This window comes from Chelonoidis abingdonii, chromosome 4, assembly GCF_003597395.2.
Source record: "Chelonoidis abingdonii isolate Lonesome George chromosome 4, CheloAbing_2.0, whole genome shotgun sequence".
In the NCBI taxonomy this organism is placed as follows: Eukaryota; Metazoa; Chordata; order Testudines; family Testudinidae; genus Chelonoidis; species Chelonoidis abingdonii.
The window spans coordinates 95725467-95748820 of NC_133772.1; the positions used below are offsets into that span (position 1 = coordinate 95725467).

At 39.4% G+C, this 23354-nt stretch overlaps 1 protein-coding gene across 3 annotated transcripts in view; it reads left to right on the plus strand.

Annotated features, from left to right (window-relative positions):
- Positions 1–23354, plus strand: part of LOC116829382 (formin-like) — a 254480-nt gene that overhangs the window by 226073 nt on the left and 5053 nt on the right. For 2 of the 3 annotated variants that reach the window (XM_075065486.1, XM_075065487.1), the window contains 2 exons: positions 5204–5353; positions 21252–21336. In XM_075065486.1, the coding sequence (XP_074921587.1) occupies positions 5204–5353; positions 21252–21336 (235 nt within the window). The remainder of the gene's footprint in view (positions 1–5203; positions 5354–21251; positions 21337–23354) is intronic. The other variant, XM_075065488.1, reaches the window with a different exon arrangement.

The following is a 23354-nucleotide window of genomic DNA, read 5'->3' on the forward strand; positions in this document are numbered from 1 at the left end:
TATTGAGGTGCCATTTTACTCATACACCATCTAGATTGCAAAATAGACCATACTAGAAGCTTGTGAAATTTAAAAAATGTTAATGTAAGAGCATTTACGCATGTCATATTTTGGTAAGGGGAGGCAGGCATAGGGAGGAAAAGTCAGTGAAGTTGATAGTTTCAAAATAGATCACAGATTGTAATACTTGTTAAGTTTTGTTCATCTGAAGCTTCTACTTTCCATGTTGCTGTATGCTAGCTATACAGCTACTTGTAAATGAGCTGAATGAGGTAAATTTTAGTTGTTAGCATTTTTAGTAGCTTTGTGGTGACGATATTGTCTGGCTCTTGTACATGAAAAATGTTAGATTTATTCTTATCTATAAAAACTACAGTTTTGGCTTGTCATATTCTGTGAGGGGGTTTTGCAATATTCAGATAAGATTCAATAAGCTCTGACTTGTTTAGGAGAATAGAGTTTACACAGGATAAAAGATTTACTTTTCTTCAGAAGTTTTAAAGGGCACACTTAAAAAACCCAAGTAATAGACAACTTCAGACATAACATCTGTAATCTGGAAAAAGTACTGTAGATACTCGTTTATAAGCCAAAATTTTTTGGTAAAAAACTGAAGCATCAAAGAGCAGGGGTCGGCTTATCAATGGGTCTACACCAAAAGTTGACGATTTTCAGCTTTATTGAATTGAATAATACATTGTCATTAGAGATCAGGTGTCGACAAACTTTGGCTCCCAGCCCGTCAGGGTAAGCCACTGGTGGGCCGGGACGTTTTGTTTACCTGCAGCATTCGCAGGCACAGAGCCCTACAGCTCCCACTGGCCACAGTTTACTGTTCCCAGCCAATGGGAGCTCTAGGAAGTGGCAGGCGGCATGTCCCTTGGCCCACGCCGCTTCCCGCAGCTCCCATTGGCTGGGAATGGCAAACCGCAGCCCCTGGGAACTGAGGGTCGCCATGCCTGCAGACACTCCAGGTAAACAAAACCTCCTGGCCCGCCAGCAGTTTACCCCGATGGGCCAGGATCCAAAGTTTGCCAACCCCTGAAATACAGGGTCAATTTATGAAAGAGTCCCACAGTTTTTGCCATTTTTACCTATCCATCTTGGGGGGTTAGCTTATAAACAAATAGGATAATGAACGAGTATATACAGTATTTAGCCAAAAATTGTATGTGCAAGGCCATTATTATAAACAAACAGCAAAGCACAGGTATATTGCAATGCTTCTTGTCTCACTCCCAAGCCTAGAATTATCTCTTTGGGAAAGTGCAGCCAGATCTTCAATATCCAAATGAGGTTTGTCTTAACATATCACCTGAAAGACAGGTGTAGATTTGTCAGTATAAATTTTGTCCTGATGAGAAATATCATATTCATCTTTATTATGGCCTCCGTGTGTGTGCATTGTTTTATATACTCATCTTGCAGGCTTGAGATATATATCTGATATACAAAATTTGAAAACATAACATTTGAGAATGCTTTCATCTAAAACTGGTCAGAGTTACTGTGTCTCTTTTTCTTTTTCTCTCATGACTAACTGAAATTTTACATACACGAATTTTCTGTTTTTCTTCTTACAATGCATTCAAATCTACTTCTGATGTTATATTTGTTATCAAATCATTCACTGTTACAATTGTTGTATCTGTGTAGCTCTAAAATAAAAGCCTTGCTGCTCTGAGTTTAAAATGACGGATGGGTGTTTACTAAAGTATTCCCATCTGTAGCTGTTAATTATTCTTTTCAATGTCCTAATATTAAGTGTGGAGATTGAAGGTTATTTAAATTAGCAAAGAGATAGTAATTCCCCATTGCCAATAGAAAACATAGATCTGGACACTCAGCTTGCGTGAATGAGCATAGCTCTGTTGAAGACAATGGAGATATGTCAGTACACCCCAGCTAAAGGTCTGGCTCAGAGTCTTTAGAATTTAAAAGTATAAAATTAAGATAAATTTTATACAGTCTAATTTTATTTGTACTGATCTATTGGTAGTTATATATGACATGACAGAGTCCTGGGTGTTTAAGTTATTTACCTGTGATGTATTTTATCACAAATTACTGTTATGGACTTTCAACCTTAATTCCATGTTAACAGTTTTTTTGTTTCAGAGTTTCTTTGCATTTTTTAACCTATTCAAAATGTTATACACGAACAATAAACAAAGAAAATCCTACTACGTGATATTTGTAATGATTTGAATCCGTGCAGTATCAGCCTTAAATCATTTCAAAAATCATTTTAACTATTAGGGTGAGATTCCCAGTTACATTCTAGCTGCTTTGCGCCATTCTGCTGCAGAGCAAAGCGGCTAGATGTACTGATAAATTGACCCTTACTTTGCAATTGACTGATTGGTTTTAGTTATTTGGGAAACAGGTTTGTTTTAATTATTTTAAAAATCTATAGGAAAATGTGCCAAGTAATCCTCCAGGATATGAAAGGATGTAGTTGAAAGGATCTATTATTCACTTTTAATGGGTAATAGTTATTTATAAAAGCCTGTAGGCAGACTAGGCAGCAGAAGGCACAAGGTAGGTGAGAGCAAGGCTATGTAGGAGGGAGGGGTAATAGAGGATGAAATTGGGAAGAGGGGAAGGTGGAGGGATTCAGTGGAAATGTTATGGGTGGATGGATAGGACAGGAATTTACTTTGGGCCCTGAGGTAGGCAACTGTGTTAGTGCAACTGGTGCTGTTTGAAGGTGGAACTTTAGAAGGAATTGTCTCCCTCCTGTAACGGTTCTGCTTTTGCTCCTGCCTCAGCTCCCCTAGCAGGAGATGCACAGTTAGGACAACCAGATTTCCTTAACTCTGCCCTGTAGCAATACCATGTTATCAACTTTTAATTCTGATTAAGGCATTTTAGAATCTGTGATCCTAGATTATGCTAAACTGATTTTTAAAGATGCATCAGCTATTTGTTTTTCTGTTTCCCAGCTCACTCCCACTCTCTCCCATAATTCTGATGATTTGAAGATATGAATTATTAACCTTAAATCATTTTCTAATTTTTAACTCTTGTTCATATTCACCACTGTGCTCTTGCTACTCAATGCCACTCTGTAGAAGCACAAATAGTCAAAGTATACTGACCGGTTCAATAGAATTTCCAGTTGCTTTATTTTGCAAAGCAGTTACAATATATGCTCTGGCTTCTCCAGAGTAACTGCTGTAATTTTGAGGAAGATACTCTGTATTCTTCATATATAGCAAAGTGTTTAAAGCCCTGCTTTAAGTGCAAAACTCAACCTTAACCATGGAATTTCCATATAAACACATGGGGCTAGATAGAGATATAATTTAGGTGTGGCAACACTCAGCATCACCATGCTTAATTCTCAAAGCCTGGATTAGGCCTCTAGGCTCCCTGTACAATGAATAGAGGGAGAAAGGTGCGTCAGAATGAGATTGACAAAATCCATCATGCTGGGTAGCTCTTCGCCTAAACTAGCCAGTGGGAGATGCCAAGACAAGGAGTGAGTGCTAAGCCCCATCCTTCTTTTGGAGATAAACGTCTAAATCCAAGCTTCAGGAAGGCACTTGGGATTCTCAGTTGCAAACCCTCTGTTAGAGTTAGGTGCCTATGCTGTTACTGAAAGAAATCCTGGGGTTGAGGAAGGCTGTTTAGTGTATGCTCACCTATAGGGGCCCAAGCCACTAAATGTACTAAGAGTTTGCCTACCAGATCGGACCCTGGAAGTGAGTTAGACAGAGAAATGCCTGTCTTTCCCCAGTTTGTAAATCACTCTGGGACGTGTGTCTGGACACCTGGTGTGGAGTTGCTGTGTCATGCACATTGAAAGAAACATAGGTGCCCAGGGAAATTTTACTACAAACATATAGGCACTTTGTGAGTTTAGGCACCTACAGGATTTGGTGGCAGCTGAATGAAGGATTTGTGAATTCCAGTGGGAGCTGATTCTGGGATTTTGGTGTCTAAAGTGTCAGTTAGGCACCTAAGTCCTTTTGTGAATCTATCTCATGATGTGGATCTATGTAAATGAATCCGCTAATACGGGATGAGATATCTGCCCAAAGATGAGTTGAAGGCCATTTGTTGAACTTAAATTTTATTGTTTGTAGACCATGTACAATTTTTAAAAAACCTTTTGTTTTAAAAAGCTTAATTCTTGAATACAGGAAGCTAAAAACCATCGATAGATGTTAACAAGCATATTACTTCTCTTTCCCCAAATGTAGTTGGAGTTTCAAGAAAAGTAAATTCTCTGGAAAGATTTTCTTATGTTGCCTTTACTGTTAAGCCATGACATTGTTTTTAATCATTATCAGCAAAACTACCCTGACAGATATTTTTAATTTGGAAAGAAAACTGATTCAACCTTAACAAAAGCAAAAAGAATTTGTAGATTCTATGGTTTCAGATTGGACACCTCATAATCATGATCATGGAATCAATTACCTGTTTTTCTATGAAATATGATATAATAATGATTCAAATGCATATTGCACAATAACTTAAAACACCACAAAACTATGTTCAACAGGAAAAGAGTTTTTTAGAAATACTCAGATACACTGCAAAAATGCGTTAGCTGTAATATAGAATAGTAAAGTATTACAACACTGGCAATAAAACTAGCCTGTTATTACTGCTTTTATCAGCACACTAGCCCCCTAGGAAGGTAAGAATCACTTTCATTGTGTTATCTTTTTGCAAACTAGCTATTGGCACTGACTGTGGCATTTGTGCTGCTGCACTGAGCTCCATTAGTACCTGAAAGTCTCTAAACTAGAGATCAGGTGACACTTGATTTCCTTTTTGGTGATAATTATTTCTGGTTTGGCATACAGCTCTTCTGTCGGCCTTTAATCAGAAAAATAACACCAAAATAGCTCCCCTTTCAGCTTTGCAGAATAAAAACATTAGTTAATAAGTTTAACTTGAAATTCAGGTAAATAAATTATGATTATTAAAAGTGAGTGCCTTTGCTTTCCGTATATGACATATGCCAATGATGTCTTATGCACACACACACAAAAATTATCCTCCTAGGAGAAAAAAGTAGGTGTTGGAAGGTTAGTTACACTTGGCATGAATTGCTGCTATGGTTTCCAAAGTTAAGGGGAAGTTATGGTAATTATCAGCCTTGGCTACTGAGTCAGGAACCTGCCCTCAGGAAAACTAAGCTTCCCCAGTGGATTTTACGTGTTGACAGTTTTTTTTTCCCCTGCAGCTTTGAAGAAACAGTGGGATACTTTGGGATAAAGCCAAAGTCTGGTGAGAAGGAGATCACACCAAACTACGTTTTCACTGTGTGGTATGAGTTCTGCAGTGACTTCAAGACCATTTGGAAACGAGAGACTAAAAACATTTCCAAAGAAAGGTAAGGTTCTAATAAAGTCATTAATACTATTTCAGATGTCTGGGAAACTGTTCCTTCTCAGCCAAACAAATTATACTCCCATATTTCACAGGCATCATTGTTTTCTTTCAGATCAAATGGGCATCAAGAAAAGATTATTTCCGCAGGGTACGCAGGAAAATTCACCAAAGGCATGCTGTCCCCACACAAAGATAAACACATATAATCTGATAAATTACACTTTCTTAACCCCTTCCAATTACTAGCTAGTAAAATGAAAGGGGAGCTATGCTAATTTGTAACAGATTGCTTCTCTGTGTATTTTCATGTTGAACTAGTCTAAATGAGGCGATATTGCTGTCGCAGACAGTATAGACAAATAAAAGTGAATGCTTTTCCAGTTAATATACTGCACTTGCATCAAAGGGAAGCCCCTGAGATTCAGGCCACACTTAGCACAGTGTTGAAGCCCCACATTGAATTTACAGCACCACTTCTGACTGTTGGTATCCTGCTGAGGACATCAAACTGCATGCCGCTAGATCTCACCACAGTCTCCTGATTTTATTAGTTTGAGTAAAAAAATAAAATAAAATAGAAACCCCACAGCTCTGAGCCTGATTTAAAAAAAGAGAGAGAGAGAGGCTGAATTCTTTTTTTAAAAAACAGAGGAAAAAAAATCTGTTGTATGCAAATACTCCATGGTGACCACATATTTTTGCATTGAAAAAGTACTGAATGGATTCTAGTATACTCAGACTTCAGAAAAAATGTTCAACTCATTTTCAGTGCAAAATATATATCTGGGTGCATGTTCCAAATTCAACTCAGTAAAATAAGAAAACATACTTCTGGAGAACATATTGGTGAGAGTAGTAAATGCACAAGTGCTTAGGTTGTTCATTTTGCTCTAACTCACAGTGAATTGTTGGATTGACTAGTTGGTATTGCACAGGTAAAAGCCAACTTTCAAAGACATGTCAGAAAAATCATGAATTCCCAAATATGTTTAAGCCCTATGAATATTTTTCAAATCTGGTGTTAATTACCGATAATACAGTTTTTAAAATCTTAAATAGTATAACATTCTGGATCATTCATTTAACAGCATAAAAAATAAAATTAGAATTTTTACATCATGTAACATGTACAAGGGTATCTTTTATATTTGCTTGTGGCTGATTTGACAGGTTATACATCTGAAACTGTATAAAATCAGTTGGCATTTAGCAGACTGCCATAGACTTCCACAATACAATAGCTGTATGTATTTTCTGTCCTTTTAGTATCATTCCATTGCTAGTCATAGGGAATATAAATTAGTATACAAAAAAAAAAGATCGAGGCCACACATCCTTTCCTTTTTAATTTATATAGTACCAGGATTCTGACTGCATACCAATGGCCCTTCAAAGAAACTGGTTTAAATACCCACGTAAAGGCATAAACATTGCATTAGACATCTTAAAAGAACGTCTCAACTATCTTTAATATATTATTCAAGCTATTTTTGTTTGTAAGTAAAACTATCCACCATCATTTTGCTTGTTTCGTTGCTAAGATACTGTCAAAATGTTAACACATTGTCATTCTATTTACAAATAAAAAGGTAATATAGATGTCTGATCCATTCTGCTAATGGGTCTGATGTGATGTTTATTCCTGTTCATGAATATAAAGCAGTAGCCAGTATAACACAAAGCACCAGGTTTTAAATTCATAAACACTTCAGATTCACATAGATAATATTTTTTAGTTTGTTTCAAATTATTTTATTAGAATATCATTACCCTTCAAAAGGTTTGTTTGGGTTTTGTTTTTGTTTTTTAATTTAAAACCTGGGTGATTCATCAAGACAATGTGCTGCTGAAATGAAGAGCCTCATGAAATAACTAAATTAGAATGATGGAAAAACTGTTTTCATCATCTTGTAAAGTCATGACCCTTTAAACGTTCTGTTTTACAAAGTGTAAGACTGACACTTCACTAACCGCTGTCCAGGAATAAAAAGTTGAAAGAAATTTAAGTAGCAATCACTGTACATTGTGAAGTAGACTTTTTTAATTTTCTTTTTATTGCAATGGTAGACTTTAATAACCTTAGTATGATAGGAATGAACAGCTGTCTTCTGTAGCTGGGTAAAGCTGATTAATTCGATGCACGATTTGTTTTGCATTTCTACATGTTTATAATTAAAATGTAAAAAAGATACGTATTTATCAGTAACAAATTCTTCTTGTGTCTCAGGAGGAAATATTGTAGAAGCAGAATAACTAGCTTTAGTCAATATTTTAAAACTTGGGGGTCATCAATTAGACACTTAAATATTTATTTAGACACCTAAATATCTGACACCTAAACAATCTTTGGAGATAAATTCAATGTGAGCTGCAGATGTTTGGCTTATCCTTTCTCAGAATTAGTCCAGTTGTGGAGGTGCATAAATGTGGATTTCATTGTCTAGCTTTTGGAACCCAAATGTGAAGACTTTGCCCTCAGTTTTTTTCTGTCACCATCTAAAAATTTGATTGATTATAATTAGTAAAATTAGCAGCTAAAGATTTCTGAAAGTACAGAAAAAGAGGTTAATAGTACCCTTAACTAAATGATAGACTCAGCTGCAAGATCTTGTTTTGTCTAAAAACTACTTGACTTCTAAATGTAACAAAACTGTAGAAATCTAATTAGATTTCTATCCAGTGTTTTTTAGTAGTGGAAACACTTTAACCATGTTGCCCTACACTTAACTGACCATGAAAATAAGTTAGCTGCTTGCAAAATATAGTTGAATTATTGCTTCTGTCCTGGACAAACTCTGCACGTCATTAAGGAATCCAAAACAGAGTTATAGATGTAGATATTAAAACTACATGTGTATAATAAATAAATGATTGTAGAGGTATATGTAGAATATTTTCAAAATAAATTCCCTATATAGGAGTACTTTCCCTTTCAGACATACCATTTCCTCCAGTGTTAGTGTGTAACTATAATACCGTAAAATCTGCTTTGAAGATCACCTCTTTGTAAAGAGAATCTGTCTAGAATGGCCACTTCCCCTTCATCCGCTAGATATATTTTCATGTAAATGCACCATAATACCAGCCACATGTTGGGGACATTGAAGACTGCATTTTCTACAAGTCCAATTATTTTACTGACAGCTTTTTAATATGTACATCTGTATGTCCAAACTATGAACTTGCTTCATACACATCTTTCTTCTTTTTTCAAAAATTCTCATGCTAATTAAATTGAAGAGATTTTTTTTATTGTTATTGTTATTGTTTGTTTGAGTTACAAAACAAACAATATTTTGTGATGACAAGCCAATATCTCTCCAGATCTATTTTATATTTAATTCCATCTTCATTCTTTTGATAGGACTATTGCTTTTTTATTGGCAGTCGGTGTGCAAAAGAAATCAGAAGATATTACCTTTAAATATCTTTAAAGGGCTATGCTAGTAAATATTTAATTTAATTTACAAAAAGTAATAAACTGCCTACCACACCAGATAGACATTATTTTTATAAGTAATTCATGCAGAGCAGTTGCATCAGACACCTTGTGGTTTAGAATGTCCAAGTACAGCATAAGAATTGTGTAGTAAATGCTAATACAGCATTTCTCTATAAATATGAAAATATTTAATCATGAAAGAACTCATTGCTGTTGTGCTCCCACTATTTGTGATCAGTTGCATTCACATGACCAAGATAGTTTTAGAGCTGAGTTAGGCCACCTATTTCAACTTGTTTTTAGATGAGTCTTCATAGCTCAGTAGCAGATACTGGAGGAGAAAGAGGGACCCTAGATTTGTCTCAAAGGCTGGAGGAGGCATGATCGTTATTTAATGAACATTGTCTTACTCTCAGTACTATACAAAACATAGAAGAAAGTGTGATCCCTGGCCTTAATTCAAATGTCTCTTTCTTACATCCTGAATTTCATTCCTGCCACTGAGCACTTTGATGGTCCCAATTAAATTTTGCTACGTAGTAATGTCGTTGTCAAATTCACTGCTTTCTTAGTCCCATTTCAAACAGTACTACATCAACACACACTGGGGAACTTTTAGTACACGTGAGCAGGTTCCTTGCAGATAATTAGTATGTGATATACTGTTGTGCACTAGAATGTACACTCCAGCTGATGTGCACTAATGCACAGTGTAGACAAGCCAATAGTCACAGAGATGAACCATTTTGGATTAATCCCCGATAAAAGCAGATAGCTCTGAATGTGACAATTCAGGTAGCTAGTAATAAGTAGCAAAGGGCCTTCAGTCAGAAAGGGAGGAGGAGGAAGAGGGAGGCTTTGAGTTCCAGGCAGACTCCAGTCAATTTCTCTCTCTGCTAGAAGATGCTGTTGGCTTTCAATGTGCACCTAAATCTTCCAGCCAACTTTGGTGTTATGTTTACCAAGTACAGAGTGATTTACTTTGACTGCTTGACTGATCATGCCTATGGTAATACACTCCTTGCTTGTAATATTATGTGATCCATAGGAGAAAGACTGTAAATAGAAAAAGATCTTATTGGTGCAAAAACTCTTACAGTATGTAATTAGTAGTTTTTAATATTTTTGGTATTCAAATTAACCTAAAACATGATACTCATTTGTGTGTAATTAACTTATTGTGATTTCTCAGAAATAATTGCCAGAGTAGAACTGTTAAATCTTATTCTTATTCTCACTACTACAGTGAGCGGGGATGGGAGAAAGCATCTTTGCTTTTCTGTGGGAGGTTGGCCTGAGAGCAGAGTGGTGATTTTGTGTTTTGGAGGTGCAGTCTTGATTTTTGAGGAATTTGTTCCAGGTGTACAGCTTGACCACATACTTGCTGATATCTCTTAACAAGAGAAAGGTGTTGACCTAGTTTGGTTAGGTTTAAAAGCCAGGCATCAGCAAACATAGGAGCAGAGGTGAAAGGAAGCCGGGGTATGGCGTACCGTCAAGAGCCAGTACACCGTGCCAGACCGCACTGGCTGGGGCCAGGATTTAAAGGGCTCAGAGCTCCTGTGGCTATTGGCAGCCCAGAGCCCTTTAAATCCCACCTGCAGCTCCCGCAACTGGGCTGGAGCCAGGATTTAAAGGTCTCAGAGCTCCCTGTCGCTGCATACACAGGAGGTCAGACTGGATGATTTGGTGGTCTCTTCTGGCCTTAAACTGTCCAATTCTATGACCAGTTATGGTTTTCAGGTTCACTAAAAACACTAGTCCTTGTCCTAGCTGAGCGTTAGCAAGTTTCACCCATGAAACAAGCACAATGGTAGTGTACATGTTTTATTTTTTTTAAATATTATCTTACTGCAAAAAGAGTGCAATTACAATCCTTTACATGTATCAGAGGGGTAGCCGTGTTAGTCTGGATCTGTGAAAGCATGTTTCCTTTACATGTATCTCAAAAGTCAGTTTTTTTTAAAACAATGACATTTAATATGATAATGAGGATCTTACTTCTATATGGAGCCAAAAGCATTTAACATTTTAACTGACTATCCAAACTATTTCTCTTGGACATCCTATCTAATCTGTGACACCCACACAGCACCAGTGGAATGGAACAGGAAAGTTGCTGATTAGGTGTTCCGAATAAACTGTGGATATCTTATTTATCAGCTTCTGATGGGAAAATAGTTAATATTATTTTCAATATTATGTGCAGTTTGTAGGCAAGTCATTTCAATGTCATTCACCATGTGTTCATCCCACCAAGAGTGCAATCAGACTTTGATCCTGATTAGAGCATCTAAACATTACTGAAATACTGCTGTGTTAATAATCTGATTGGCATTTTATTAGACCTTCCACATAGTCAGTGTGTTAATGACAGCATAACACATTGTCTCATAAATGCCACACATAGTTTCACAATATTACTGGATCCTGGCCTCCTTACAGTGTTTAGAAGACTGTACATTGCAAATCACATTTAACTAAAGATTACTATTTCCTCGTGAGTGCTTAGGGCTCTTCCTTATTGGTTTGAACAGTGCGAATAACCAGTGTCACTGCTATGTGTTCTACTGTAAAAAAGAAAGTGTCAGTGACCCTCTTCTCATTACTGGGGTAACCATCTCCCTTCCCAGCTTTTCTTCACCTTCCTCCCCCCTACCCCATATAAACTTCAGAGACACGTCCTCTTACTTCTGATCTCTTCCATGTCGTTCATACATGATCCAAAACAATGGATGGCGATCAGGGTAAGGTTCCACTTGTTGCTGTCTTTGTGACTGTGATGATTGTTGTTTGTATTATGGTAGAACCCATTATGCTAGGCACAACACTGACACACATGTGATGGTCTCTGCCTCAGATATCTTATCTAAGTATATGATGGGAGGCAACAGATGGAGACAAAAAATGAGATTATGCTTAGTGTAATAAGTGGCAGCTGAGGTACACCAGTAGTTGAACCATTGTCAAGTGTTTTATAGGCATCACAACCTAAGTGGTTTTAAGGAGAGATCTGAAAGATGATAATTAGATTGCTTTGGCAATTTTTTTCAAGATATTCTTGAAAAAACATTCCTCCCAGACAGAAGGGGCAGCCTAGAAAACAGGTGAAGATGCTTGTGGAGAAATGTGACCAAAGAACATTAAAGGCTGGCATCATTCTCAGGGTGAAGTCAGAGTTTGACTGCTCTATATACTTCCCTTCACTCTCAAAACTCTATATGGTAGTTTGTGCATGAGTGTAGGGGGAAAAGGGGGCCAAATGGAGGGATGCAAAGAATGTTGTGATGTGGTCAAAGTGATGAGTTTTGAATTTTTGCAGCAGCATTTTGAATGGATTTAAGGGTATCAAAATGGCATTTGTTAAGCCCAGAAAGGAGTCGGTTGCCATAGTCAAAATATAAGCTAATGAGGGTTTGTACCAAAGTTTTAGCAGGATGAACAGAGAGAATGGATCTTATAGATGTTTTGCAGGAAGAGCTGTCAGAGTGGATATGGTTTAGACAGAGGGACAAGAGAAAGATACACAGATTACAGGCCTGAGTGGCAGGGAGGATAATGTTGGTGTCCACAGACTATGAGAAAATGATGTGTGCCTTCCTTGCAAGGTCCTCTGTCAGAATTCCTACTCTGGAAAGAAAAAAAATATGTACTTTCTGTTGCTCTTCTGCACCTGCTGTTTCCCAGGACATAAAATTAGATTGTCTCCTCTTGGCTACAGAGTGCAGTCTGTGGTGGTGTCATATTTAACCCATATTCAGATGAACCAGCAACAGACGATGTTAAAGTAACAGCATGCCTTCCAGCAGTAGATCCTTAAAGAAATTAAAAAAACAGGCTATCTGCATCAGCAATTTTAGGATTGGAGACAACTCCATTGGCCTAGACAAACAAATACTTTTTTACTATAGTCTTTTATTGGTTTAATAAAATATATTGTGTACATGTTTAAAATTCAGCTTACAGTATATAAAATCTAGATAAATGTTGCAAATGTGTCAATTTTCATTACATAAAAGCGCATGATATACTGTGAAATGGTCAGTTTTGTAAAATGTAACTAGATGGAATAGACAGTGTAACCTATACATTACTTTAACTGTGCGTGCACTAAATTTTATGAACTGTTGAACAGAAATAGTGTCATCTCCTGACTAGTATCAGAGGGGTAGCTGTGTTAGTCTGGATCTGTAAAAGCAGCAGAGAGTCCTGTGGCAGCTTATAGACTAACAGACGTATTGGAGCATGAGCTTTCATGGGTGAATACCCACTTCGTCGGATACATGGCTCCTGAATAGTAGCAGTTGTGGAAAGAAGGGAACGCACAGTCCTGTTGATTCACAGTAAGGTTTGTGGAGGGGGAGCAATGGATTCTACTCTGAAATTCATGAAGTCCTGAGAGTGCTGAAGAGACTGTGGCTATGCTCCACCCCCTAAGCCTTTGAATGCCAGCAGAGCCCTGACAGTATGATGCAGGTGTAGAGAGAATTGCATGGGCTCAAGAAAGCGGAAAACATGCTGTGTTGGCTTCCATCATATCTTTGGGTTTTAGAACACTGGTGCCCTATCTCCTCCTCTGAGCTGAGTCACAGAGGGGAGCATAGGGGTAAGTGGTGATAATAGCAACCTTTATCCTGCCAGCCCTTGTTTGCTCCTGTGGAGATGGAAGTTGTTTTTCTGAGCTTATGGAGAAAACATTTTAAATGTGTAAAATACCATGTTTAGTTTTGTATTCCCTACAATTACTGAATAACAAATTACATTTTTAATGAAAAATAATGGCTAAATGTTTACGGCAACGGCCTCTGATTTTGGTGCCTCAATTATTTGGACACCTTGGTCTGATTTTCAGAGATGCTGAACACCTAAAACTCCCAACTAGGAGTGCAGGTCTGACTATTTCACATTACTTGGGGTAACTTAAAAGAGTTTCAGGTAAAATAATGGAATCATGATTTATCAGTTTAAAATATGTAGCTCCGTTTTTGTCACTTTCATCAGTTTTGTTTTTCAAAGTAATGTGCCAGAGTTTAAAGGATCCTTTAATATTTAGTTTTATATTTATATATGTTATTAAATATAATATACATTTATAAATATAATATTATTCCTCCTGTATTCATTAGGATAATTTGATTTCTCTTTCTCAGTAAGGACTGATGATACTTCTTCCTATTAATAGATTCAAATTACAGCTGGTCAGATTTTGTGATTTTAACCAACTGGCATTCCTTAAACTTTCCTCTTTTCTTAAAACACACAGAAGTATGTTTAATGTCTAGACATGAGCTGTGTCAATCATTGATTAATTCTGCCCAAACATATAATATCTAAGAAAAGACATTAAACCCTTCATCATGAAATGTGGTTTTTATAATTCAATGTTCCAATGTGAAGCCCCAACAAAAACAAATCTTTTACTGTGTTTTCCACATAGTGCTGATTTTTTACTTGGATATATGTTGTGATTGGGTGAATAATAGGCTATATGGGCTTTCTGTTAGAATGGCAAAAATAGGAGGGGATAAAAAATAAACTGCCAATTAGTGGAAGAAGCACATTAAAATTAGTTTCACCATTGTTGCTGATTTAAACAGACAGATCTGCTTGGCCTGATGGTGTGTTCCTAAATTACAGGTGCAATTGTCATAGAATGGTCTGGTATGTAGTGGGGTGGCGGGGAGTTCTACTTCCTGTGAAAGCACTGAAAGGACTGCTATGGACTTCAGTGAGAGTTGGAGAGGAAGGGAAAATACTGAAATAGAAAAACAGTGAAAAACTCTTATAACTCAGTCCTCTGTGAAGAAGCTTAACTTTCAGACTATTTTACAATTAATGCTTAGTCTTCTGTCCCCCTTGGGTGTGTCCACACTGCAATGTAAGACCAGGGGTAGTAGAACTCAAGTTAGCAGAGTCTGAGATGGTTAACCTGGGGTTTGAGCATCTATACTCATTTGTAACCCCAGGGTAGGAATTACTGAACCTTGGGTCTCAAGCTGGGGCTTCGGTGTCTGCACTGCATCGTATAGGCCCAAGTCCAACCACTCATATCCCAAACTCTTAGTGCCTTCTCAAAACATGGGCCAGTCTAGCCCACTGTTCATGGTGCAGTGTGGGAATACTTGACTGTCCACCAAACTTCACTGTCCAGAGGACAAAGAAGGTAGGCCCATGTCATTGTGGGATTCTTTTGGTGGACTTTCAGAGCACAAGTTGAGTGGGACTGTGAGTACCCTGGAAATCAATAGGACTTGAACTCTGAGTCCAGCTTGACTCAGGGTCAGACTTTCCATCCCTGTGGGTTCTGGGGACCTTGTGGCTGAGCCTTGGTTTAGCATAATTTGTAGATGAAATGGGGAGAGGGGGATAGGCTTGACCCTGTGTTCGAACCTCAGGATTGCATTGCAATGTAGACATATCCCTTAAGTCACAGTCCCCAGACTGTTTATGAAAGGTAAATTATCACTTGTATTGACATATCATAACAGCAATAACCCACCCGCAAATCAGAAATACTAAACAAGAAATGCTGCATCCAATTTAACAAAAATGTACAGTGCTGCACTTGCAAGGTAGACAAAACTTTCTTCCTTTTTTTGTCGGGGACTTCCTGCTTGGGATGGATTGGCATATCAGTACCCCCACATCGCCTCACACCATGTTAAGAGATAGGGATAAAATTGACAGAAAAAAGAAAACACAGCGGCACCTAAGCTCACATTTTCTTTTTTCCCCCTGTATTATCTTTTTCCTTTTCTATTTGAAGTTTATCCATCCCCCTTTTCTTCCTTATTTTTGTTTTTATATGTATTTTTGCTGACTCTTCTACTTCCCTGACTCCTCCTCCTCTCTCCTGCTTTCCCTCTTAGTTCTAGTTCCATTTCCATTCCCCCACTCATCAGAAGGTTGCTGAGGTTAGGGTGTGTCCATTACTGCCACTTAAGGCTTATAGGAGCAAAGCAAGGAATTTTTGGGCTGCTGCCTGAGCCTGCAGCCTTATCTCTCTCTCAGAGTACCTACATGGTCCACCATCATCCTACTGTCTGAGTCCTTCTATATGAGCTGCTCCTGTTCATGTGAGCTGTTCGCAGCCAGCTACTTTAGGTGCCACTTCCACAGCTGGGAGGGAAGGAGTCACCCACCCCTTCACCCAGAGACATAATCCATTTTCACTGAGTTTGTGGTGGAACCAGTTCCTGAAGTGTTCCCCACACATACTGATATCCTGAACTAGTCTCCTGGGAGGTATGAGGTCCTGTTCCCCTGTATGCAGCTTGTGAAGTGCTGCTTTAGGGATTGATTCTGCTCAATTACCGTACTAAGGGCAAGATCAGACCCTTGAAGAGGAGACTCAAGTCAGACCCAAATCTTTAAGTGAGCTTTCTCTTTTAAAATCTATAAACTGGTCAATCTTCATGTAACAGGTTGTGCTCACCTCCTGCTGATTGCTCCCGGAATTAGCTCTGTCCATCAGCAGGGCACCTCTTGTGGTGTCTCACTCTCTGTCACTGCTTCTCCACCATCTCTGCTGTCTCTGGGGACCCGCGTCACTCCCAGACTGCAGCCTCCTCTTCAGAGGACAGCCCTTCAGCTGTGCCCCAACTCCATCGTCTCCTGCCTTCTGGGGGAACCAGTAGTCCTTCACCCAGCCTCTCACTCAGGGGCAAACTACAGCCCCTAGTTCAGCCCCTCACTCTGGGGCAAACTGCAGTTCTTGGCCTGGCCACTTCCTTTGGCAACGAGTGGGGCCCAGGCCTGCTCGCTACTCTGGGTCCTGACCCAGGGACCCTATAGCTAGCAGCTGCTCACTGCCTCTCCTTCCCCTCTGCCGATGCCTGCTTTCCCTGAGCCATGTCCCCATAGCCCCAGCACCTACTCAGCCCCTATATCAAGACCACAGTCTGGATGGGAGCCAGCCAGGCTGGAGCTCCACTTGCTCCCCTGACCCTGCCCAGTCCCAGGTACGTCTCTCTACAGGCAGCCAGTCCTTCTCCCTCAAGCTCCAGAGAGAGACATAGCTCCTCTCTGCCGTGCAGCACTTCTTACAGAGCCCAGCCTGGCCATAATTGGCTGGGTTCTGCACAGCCGCTCCAAGGGCTACTATCAACCCTTTGTCAGCCAGTGAGGGGCAGCTGCCCCGTCACACCCCATTATCACATCTAGCTGATTATTTTAGTTCATTCATGATTTTCCTACTGCTTAGGGAGTTCTTTGGCTGTCAGATCCTGCCCCGCCCCCATCTCCAGGTTGATGACTCCTTTAACACTTAACTAACAAATGAGCTCAAATAACAAGACAAAGTGGACACCTGTTCATTTTATTTATTTATTTGGTAAGCGTCACAACCTGTTTATTCTCCAGTGACTCTCAAGCAGGCTGAGACCATTATATTATTAGCCTTGTCAAAACCACATTTAGTAATGTTTTCTAGACGTCCTCTTCAACTGTTTTGCTGGCCGTCCTATTGAACAAAAGGGTTATAGACTGCTCCCCTACTCTCAGTCAGGAATAACTTTTCCTTTCATCTGATTTCTGTAACATGTAGAATATTAAACTGACCATATTCATTAATCCTTAATATAACTGCAGTTACTCTCAGAAAAGTAAAAAGGGATATTTAGTGGGATTTATTTGTTTAACTTCCAGTTTGCCATTCTGTTGCCTTTTGTTTTATTGTAAACCAAGAACAAGTAATTGCCAAACCGTTAAAAAAAGCAAGGAAGTTTATACTTTTATAGGAAGGGGTAGAGCAATTTAAGTCTATATAAATTCTCATAAACTGCATTTAACTTCTTAAAGGACTTGCTTTATGACACATTAAATAGTTTATTTTAAAGTGATTAAAAATAATAGTATGTGGTGTGATATCCCTGCAAATCGGTTATTTACATAGTATCTCCACCTAAGACAATGTCAGACAATAATTAAGAGTTTATTCCTGTCTATGCAAATGAACTTTACCTGTAGTTTTACTTTTTCTGAATCATACTAATCTCTAAACCAAGTCACACAAGCCATGTACTTCACTTACTATTTATTTGTAGCATTATCGCTGGAAATAATTTCAGATTCTATTTTGTGATCATTACATTCATTGTACGAGTAGCAACAACATTTCTGTTTACACCCAGTGAAGGGAGCAGAAAATAGACACAATAAGCAGAGAAAGGGTGGTGCTGCATATTTTATGTTTAACATCCTTGCAGTTGTAAGCATAACTGGCTAATTAAGCTTGCTTAGTAATCAGTCTGAATTGTGCTTATAGCCATGCATTATGTGTGTGTTTATTGAGTACTCTATTAAAAAAAAATAGTTGCAGTGGTACACACATGCTACTTTAGAGGTTCATATAGCTCCAGAGTGTATTATAAATATTTGTAATTTTTGCTGGAAAGCTACCATAACTTTTAATAGGCAAAGGTATTTTCCCATTTTCAGGTTTATTTTATTTTTTAAAAAGTGGAATATACAAGTGGGACGAGGGATTAGACAATAGCTGCCTTCAGCTAACTCTCTTTTGCATTGTTAGTTTTCACTTCGTTTTATTTTAGCCATTTCTAGGCTAGTATTTCAACACACAGTGGCTAGTAGCAGTATCATTTCCAAGAGTAGGCGGGGGCTACTATTATTTATAAAGCCTCTTCACAGTGTGGTTACTTTACTGACCTGATTACTGAACTAACCACTTTCTTATAACTAGGGCAATTCAATTTAAAAAATAATGAATAGTTAAGCCTGTCTTAAATTATATACTTGTGGTGCTGAGACTCCATAATAATCCTTACCTGTCGCACATTCACGAACATTTAGTGCACACCAGCAGGATCTACACAGACTAATGAATGCACAACACATTAGTGCACTTTAGAAATCATGGCCCCATAGTGCACATTACCACATCATGTGGAAAAGCCCTTTGTTTAATAAAAGTGATATGGTAAGCAACATATTATTCTGTTTCAACTAGAAATGCTTTTCAGTTCTGCACTAATATCTGGCAGGTAAGCATTAGCAGGTATAGTAGAACCTCAGTTACGAAAAGCCTCGGGAATGGTGGTTGTTTGTAACTCTGAAATGTTCGTAACTCGGAACAAACCCCTATCATTGTTCTTTCAAAAGTTTACAACTGAATGTTGACATACTACAGCTTTGAAACATTACTATGCAGAAGAAAAATGCAGCTTTTAACCATCTTAAATTAATTGAAACAAGCACAGAAGCAGTTCCCTTCCTTTGTCAAGCCTTTTTTTTTAATGTTCCCTTTTTTTAGTAGTTTACATTTAGCACAGTTCAGCGCTGTATTTTCTTTTTCGTTTCTTTTTTTTGTCTCTGCTGCTGTCTGATTGAGTCCTTCCGGTTCCAGATGAGGTAAGTTACTAACCAGTCAGTTAGTAAGCCTGGTATTCATAACTCTGAGGTTCTACTGTAGTCTCAGCACCTTGAGTATATCATTTAAGATGATCTTACCTATTCATAATTTTTTAACTGGAGTTTATCATCTCCAAGATTCTCTATGGTTAAGATGTTCACTCAGTTTATTTTGTAGTTGTTTGAAAAAAGCTCATAGTGCTAGTACAACAACCATAACCGCAGGGAGGGAGAGAAACTTAGGACTTACCAAATAGATGGTCCAAAATGACGGTGTTCATAGAATCCTGACCATCCCAGTTTGGTCCTACTGAATCTAAACATAGTAACTGCCTTTAAAAACTGAGGGGCATTTCTTTGCCATTATAACCTTTGCAATTATGAGGTGTGTACTCTCCAGTCATCGTGTCATTAAAAAGCAAACCTTATTTGCTATCTGAGAGTTGTGAAGAGTGACATAGGTAGCATGTTAAAAGTTCAATAACTTGTAGACATCTGGGCATGCTAATAAAATAAGTATTATAGTTTATAAGAACAAAAGGTAAAACTAAAACTGTAAACAAACTTGATATTGTGTAAACTAAATCTCAGATCAATCTAACTTAAGGTGTTTCTATAGTATCTATCAACATAGAATGTAAGTGGCATTGGAAGTAAGGCTTCTTAAAAGTAACTGGTCACTGTTCCCTCATGCTCTTAAGCATTTATAAAGAAATAAAAAGGTATCAAATGCTAACAACTGTCCAACAGAAGCTTCCAAAATACATAGTTCAAACAAGGAATGTTAAGTTTTAAAAATGAGTTGGACACTGATAAACACTGCAACATATTTATGAATATATTTTAATAAAAATGTCAGGACTCCCAATTGCTGCTGGAGGAATGTGGTACACAGTGGTACAAGAAGGAAGGAAGTCCATGTCAGTAATTGCAGAACTAATCCATGTTACTTGTTGCTTTACATGGAAAATTTTTCCAAAATTGAGTGCATCAAAGGCGGTTTGAACTGGATTTGGTATTTTAAATACTTTATTGGCTGGGCACAGAAGCAGGAAAAATTAAGTAAAAGGAGAAGGTAAAATTTCTCAGTATGACAATGCCAAGAACTATAAAGTTTATAAGAAAAAACTGTTTCGGTGTACAGTAGTGGAAATTGGGTTTTCTTTTTGTAATTAAAATTTACTTGCAATTTCCTTTCCTCTTGGACATTTCAGACTGAAGTATAAACCAAGTGTCTACACCCTCAGAGCGTTAGTGATATGGAAAGTTGGAAGGGTGCAATCTCTAGGATGGGGAGATTAATAGAAAAAAAGTGCAGTTTTGTGTAGAGAAAATTCTGATTTCACAGGATAACATTACATTTCAAATTTCATAAGCACATGTTTTAATGGCCAATATCAGACAAATGGTGCTTTGAAAGGTGCTGGCAATGATTCTAAATTACCTAAAGAGAGAACCCCAAGAATTTCCACTCACTTTTTCACCTTGTTTGTAGCATCAGTTTGTTAATGCCACTGATTCCCCTCCCTAAACCCCACCCCTCCCTAAAGATGAGAGTCAGATCACTTTTCTGCTAAGTTGTTAGGCTTTCTTTTTCCTCTCCCTGACTTCTGAATGGCTTAGTTCCCCTTCTATCCCATCACAGCTGATTCAAGGAGCCTGCCCTGCACAACACTAAAAACAACAGGAGGATTTTGGAAACAGAGGATTCTGTCCCTCTCCTGGGGGGGCGGGGGGGAATCCTTCATGATTTCAGTGGGGCTCCACATGGGTGTGGGGGCTTGCCCGTGTGCATTGCATAGCAGGGTCAGGGCCTAAGTCCTTCCATTTTTTTATTTTCCTCTCTAGTTGAGAATTTATTCGTATCTGCTGCTGTAAGATTATACTAGGTGCAACTGAACAAATTTTAAATAACACTAGCTCATTATTTACACTTGATGTTGCTGTTCGTCTTTGCCTTGTATTCTTCTAGTCTCACCATTCATTGAGCAATGCTCTTAAAGAAACCACAGATGATGTGTAAATATACCAGTCGGATATTTTGTTTCCGTGTATCTAATAGTATATTTTGTGCTGTATTTTGTTTCAGACTGAAAGAGGCTCAGAAATTCGTAAGCAAGTTAACTGAAGAGAAAAAGGTTGAAACAAAGAAAATCAATCCCATGGCTAGTCTGGTATGATATATTCTTCAGCATAATACACTGAGAAACTGTGCTTTGCATTTCTCATTGAAGTGTCGCTAATAGCGTTCATGTTTAGTCAGTTGGAAAGCAGCAAACTGATACTAGTCCAGGGGAAAAATCTTTAAGGCCTCGCCTATAGTGGTGTAGTGTTAATGCTACTGATTCCCCTCCCTCAACCCCACCCCTCCTTAAAGATGAGATTCAGTTCACTTCTCTGCTAAGTTGTTAGGCTTTCTTTTTCCTTCCCCTGACTTCTGAATGGCTTAGTTCCTCTTCTCTCCCACCACAGCTGATTTGAGGAACCTGAAATGGGTTTAAACCTCATTTAAATTCTCTTGTGGCCTACTCTGGCTCTAACTAGTTTGAATGGCAAAGTATGGAAGAAGCCACTATTCTTGTGTCTTTCCCTCACAAGTCTCTGTGCCTTTTTCCCTGCCACCATTTACAATGCTCTATCCAAACCTGTTCAAAAAGCTCCCCCGCCCCGCCGCCTTGTCTTGATTCAAACCTCTCCCAAAGACTCTCTTCTGACATTTCCCCTTGTTAAGTGAGGGGGGATTTTTTAAAAAATTAACAATCCAACATCATATCATTTACCCTTATCCTTCCTGGCCACTTCTTTGTTTTTGAGCCTTACTCTTTGTTGTATCTTGTCAAATTTACAGTGTTGTCTTTGGGCAGGGGCTGAGCATTATCTGTCTTTTGTGGGGCACTTAGGCTTGAGCAACATTATCTTAATCCGCATAGGCCTAAAGCATACCGGCCAACCAAACCATGGCTAAGAATCATGTTTGGCCACAATAACCATGCTTAAGAATAGTTTTTAAACCAGAGGTGGGCAAACTATGGCCCACGGGCCACATCCGGCCCACACAACCATCCTGCCCAGCCCCTGAGCTCCTGTTCCAGGAGACTGGCCCCCGGTCCCTCCCCTGCTGTTCCTTCTCCCCCGCAGCCTCAGCTCGCCCCGCCACTGGTGCAGTGCTCTGGGCGGCCAGGCAGCGCAGCTGCAGAGCCAGGGCCTGACCCAGTGCTCTGTGCTGTGCGGTGGCATGCCTGGCTCCAGACGGGCGGTGTGGCTGTAGTGCCGCCAGCCACCGGTGCTCCAGGCAGGTAAGGGGGCAGGAAACAGGTGGGGTTGGATACAGGGCAGGGGAGTTCGAGGTGGTGGTCAGGGGGCGGGGGTGTGGATAGAGGTCAGGGCAGTCAGAGGCAGGGAATGGCGGGGTTGAATGGGGGGCAGTCAGGAAGTAGGGGGGGTTGGATGGGGCAGCAGGGGGCAGTCAGGGGAAGGGGTTCTGGGGCCTGTCAGGGAGAAGGGGCGGTTGGATGGGGCAGGAGCCCCGGGGTGGGGGGCAGTCAGGAATGAGAGGAGAGGTTGGATGGGGCGGTGGGGGACAGTCAGGGGTGGAGGTTCCGGGGGCAGTCAGGGGACAGGGAACAGGGGTATGTGGATGAGGCGAGGGGGCCATCAAGGAACAGGGGGGGTTGGATGGGGCAGGAGTCCTGGGGGGGCCATCAGGGGGTGAGAAGCAGGGGAGGGGGTGGGGGCCAGGCCATGCCTGGCTGTTTGGTGGGGCACAGCCTCCCCTAACTGGTCCTCCATACAATTTCTGAAACCTGACGTGGCTCTCTGGCCAAAAGGTTTGCCTGCTCCTGTTTTAAACTTGAGTTGTTACATAGGTCTAAAACTGATCAAGAATATGAGATGTAGTAAATGGCATGAAATTCAATAAGGATAAATGCAAAGCACTCCACTTAGGAAGAGCAATCAGTTGCACACATACAAAATGGGAAATGACTGCCTAGGAAGAAGTACTGCAGAAAGGTTCTGTATAGTGCAAGGGTCGGCAGCCTTTCAGAAGCGGTGTGCCGAGTCTTCTGTTTATTCATCCTCTAATTTTAACTGGTCTTCGCGTCTGCCAGTCATACATTTTAGTTTGCTTTTAGAGATCTCTCTCTACAAGATCTATAGTATATCTCATCAAACTAGCTGTCTGTATCTGTAA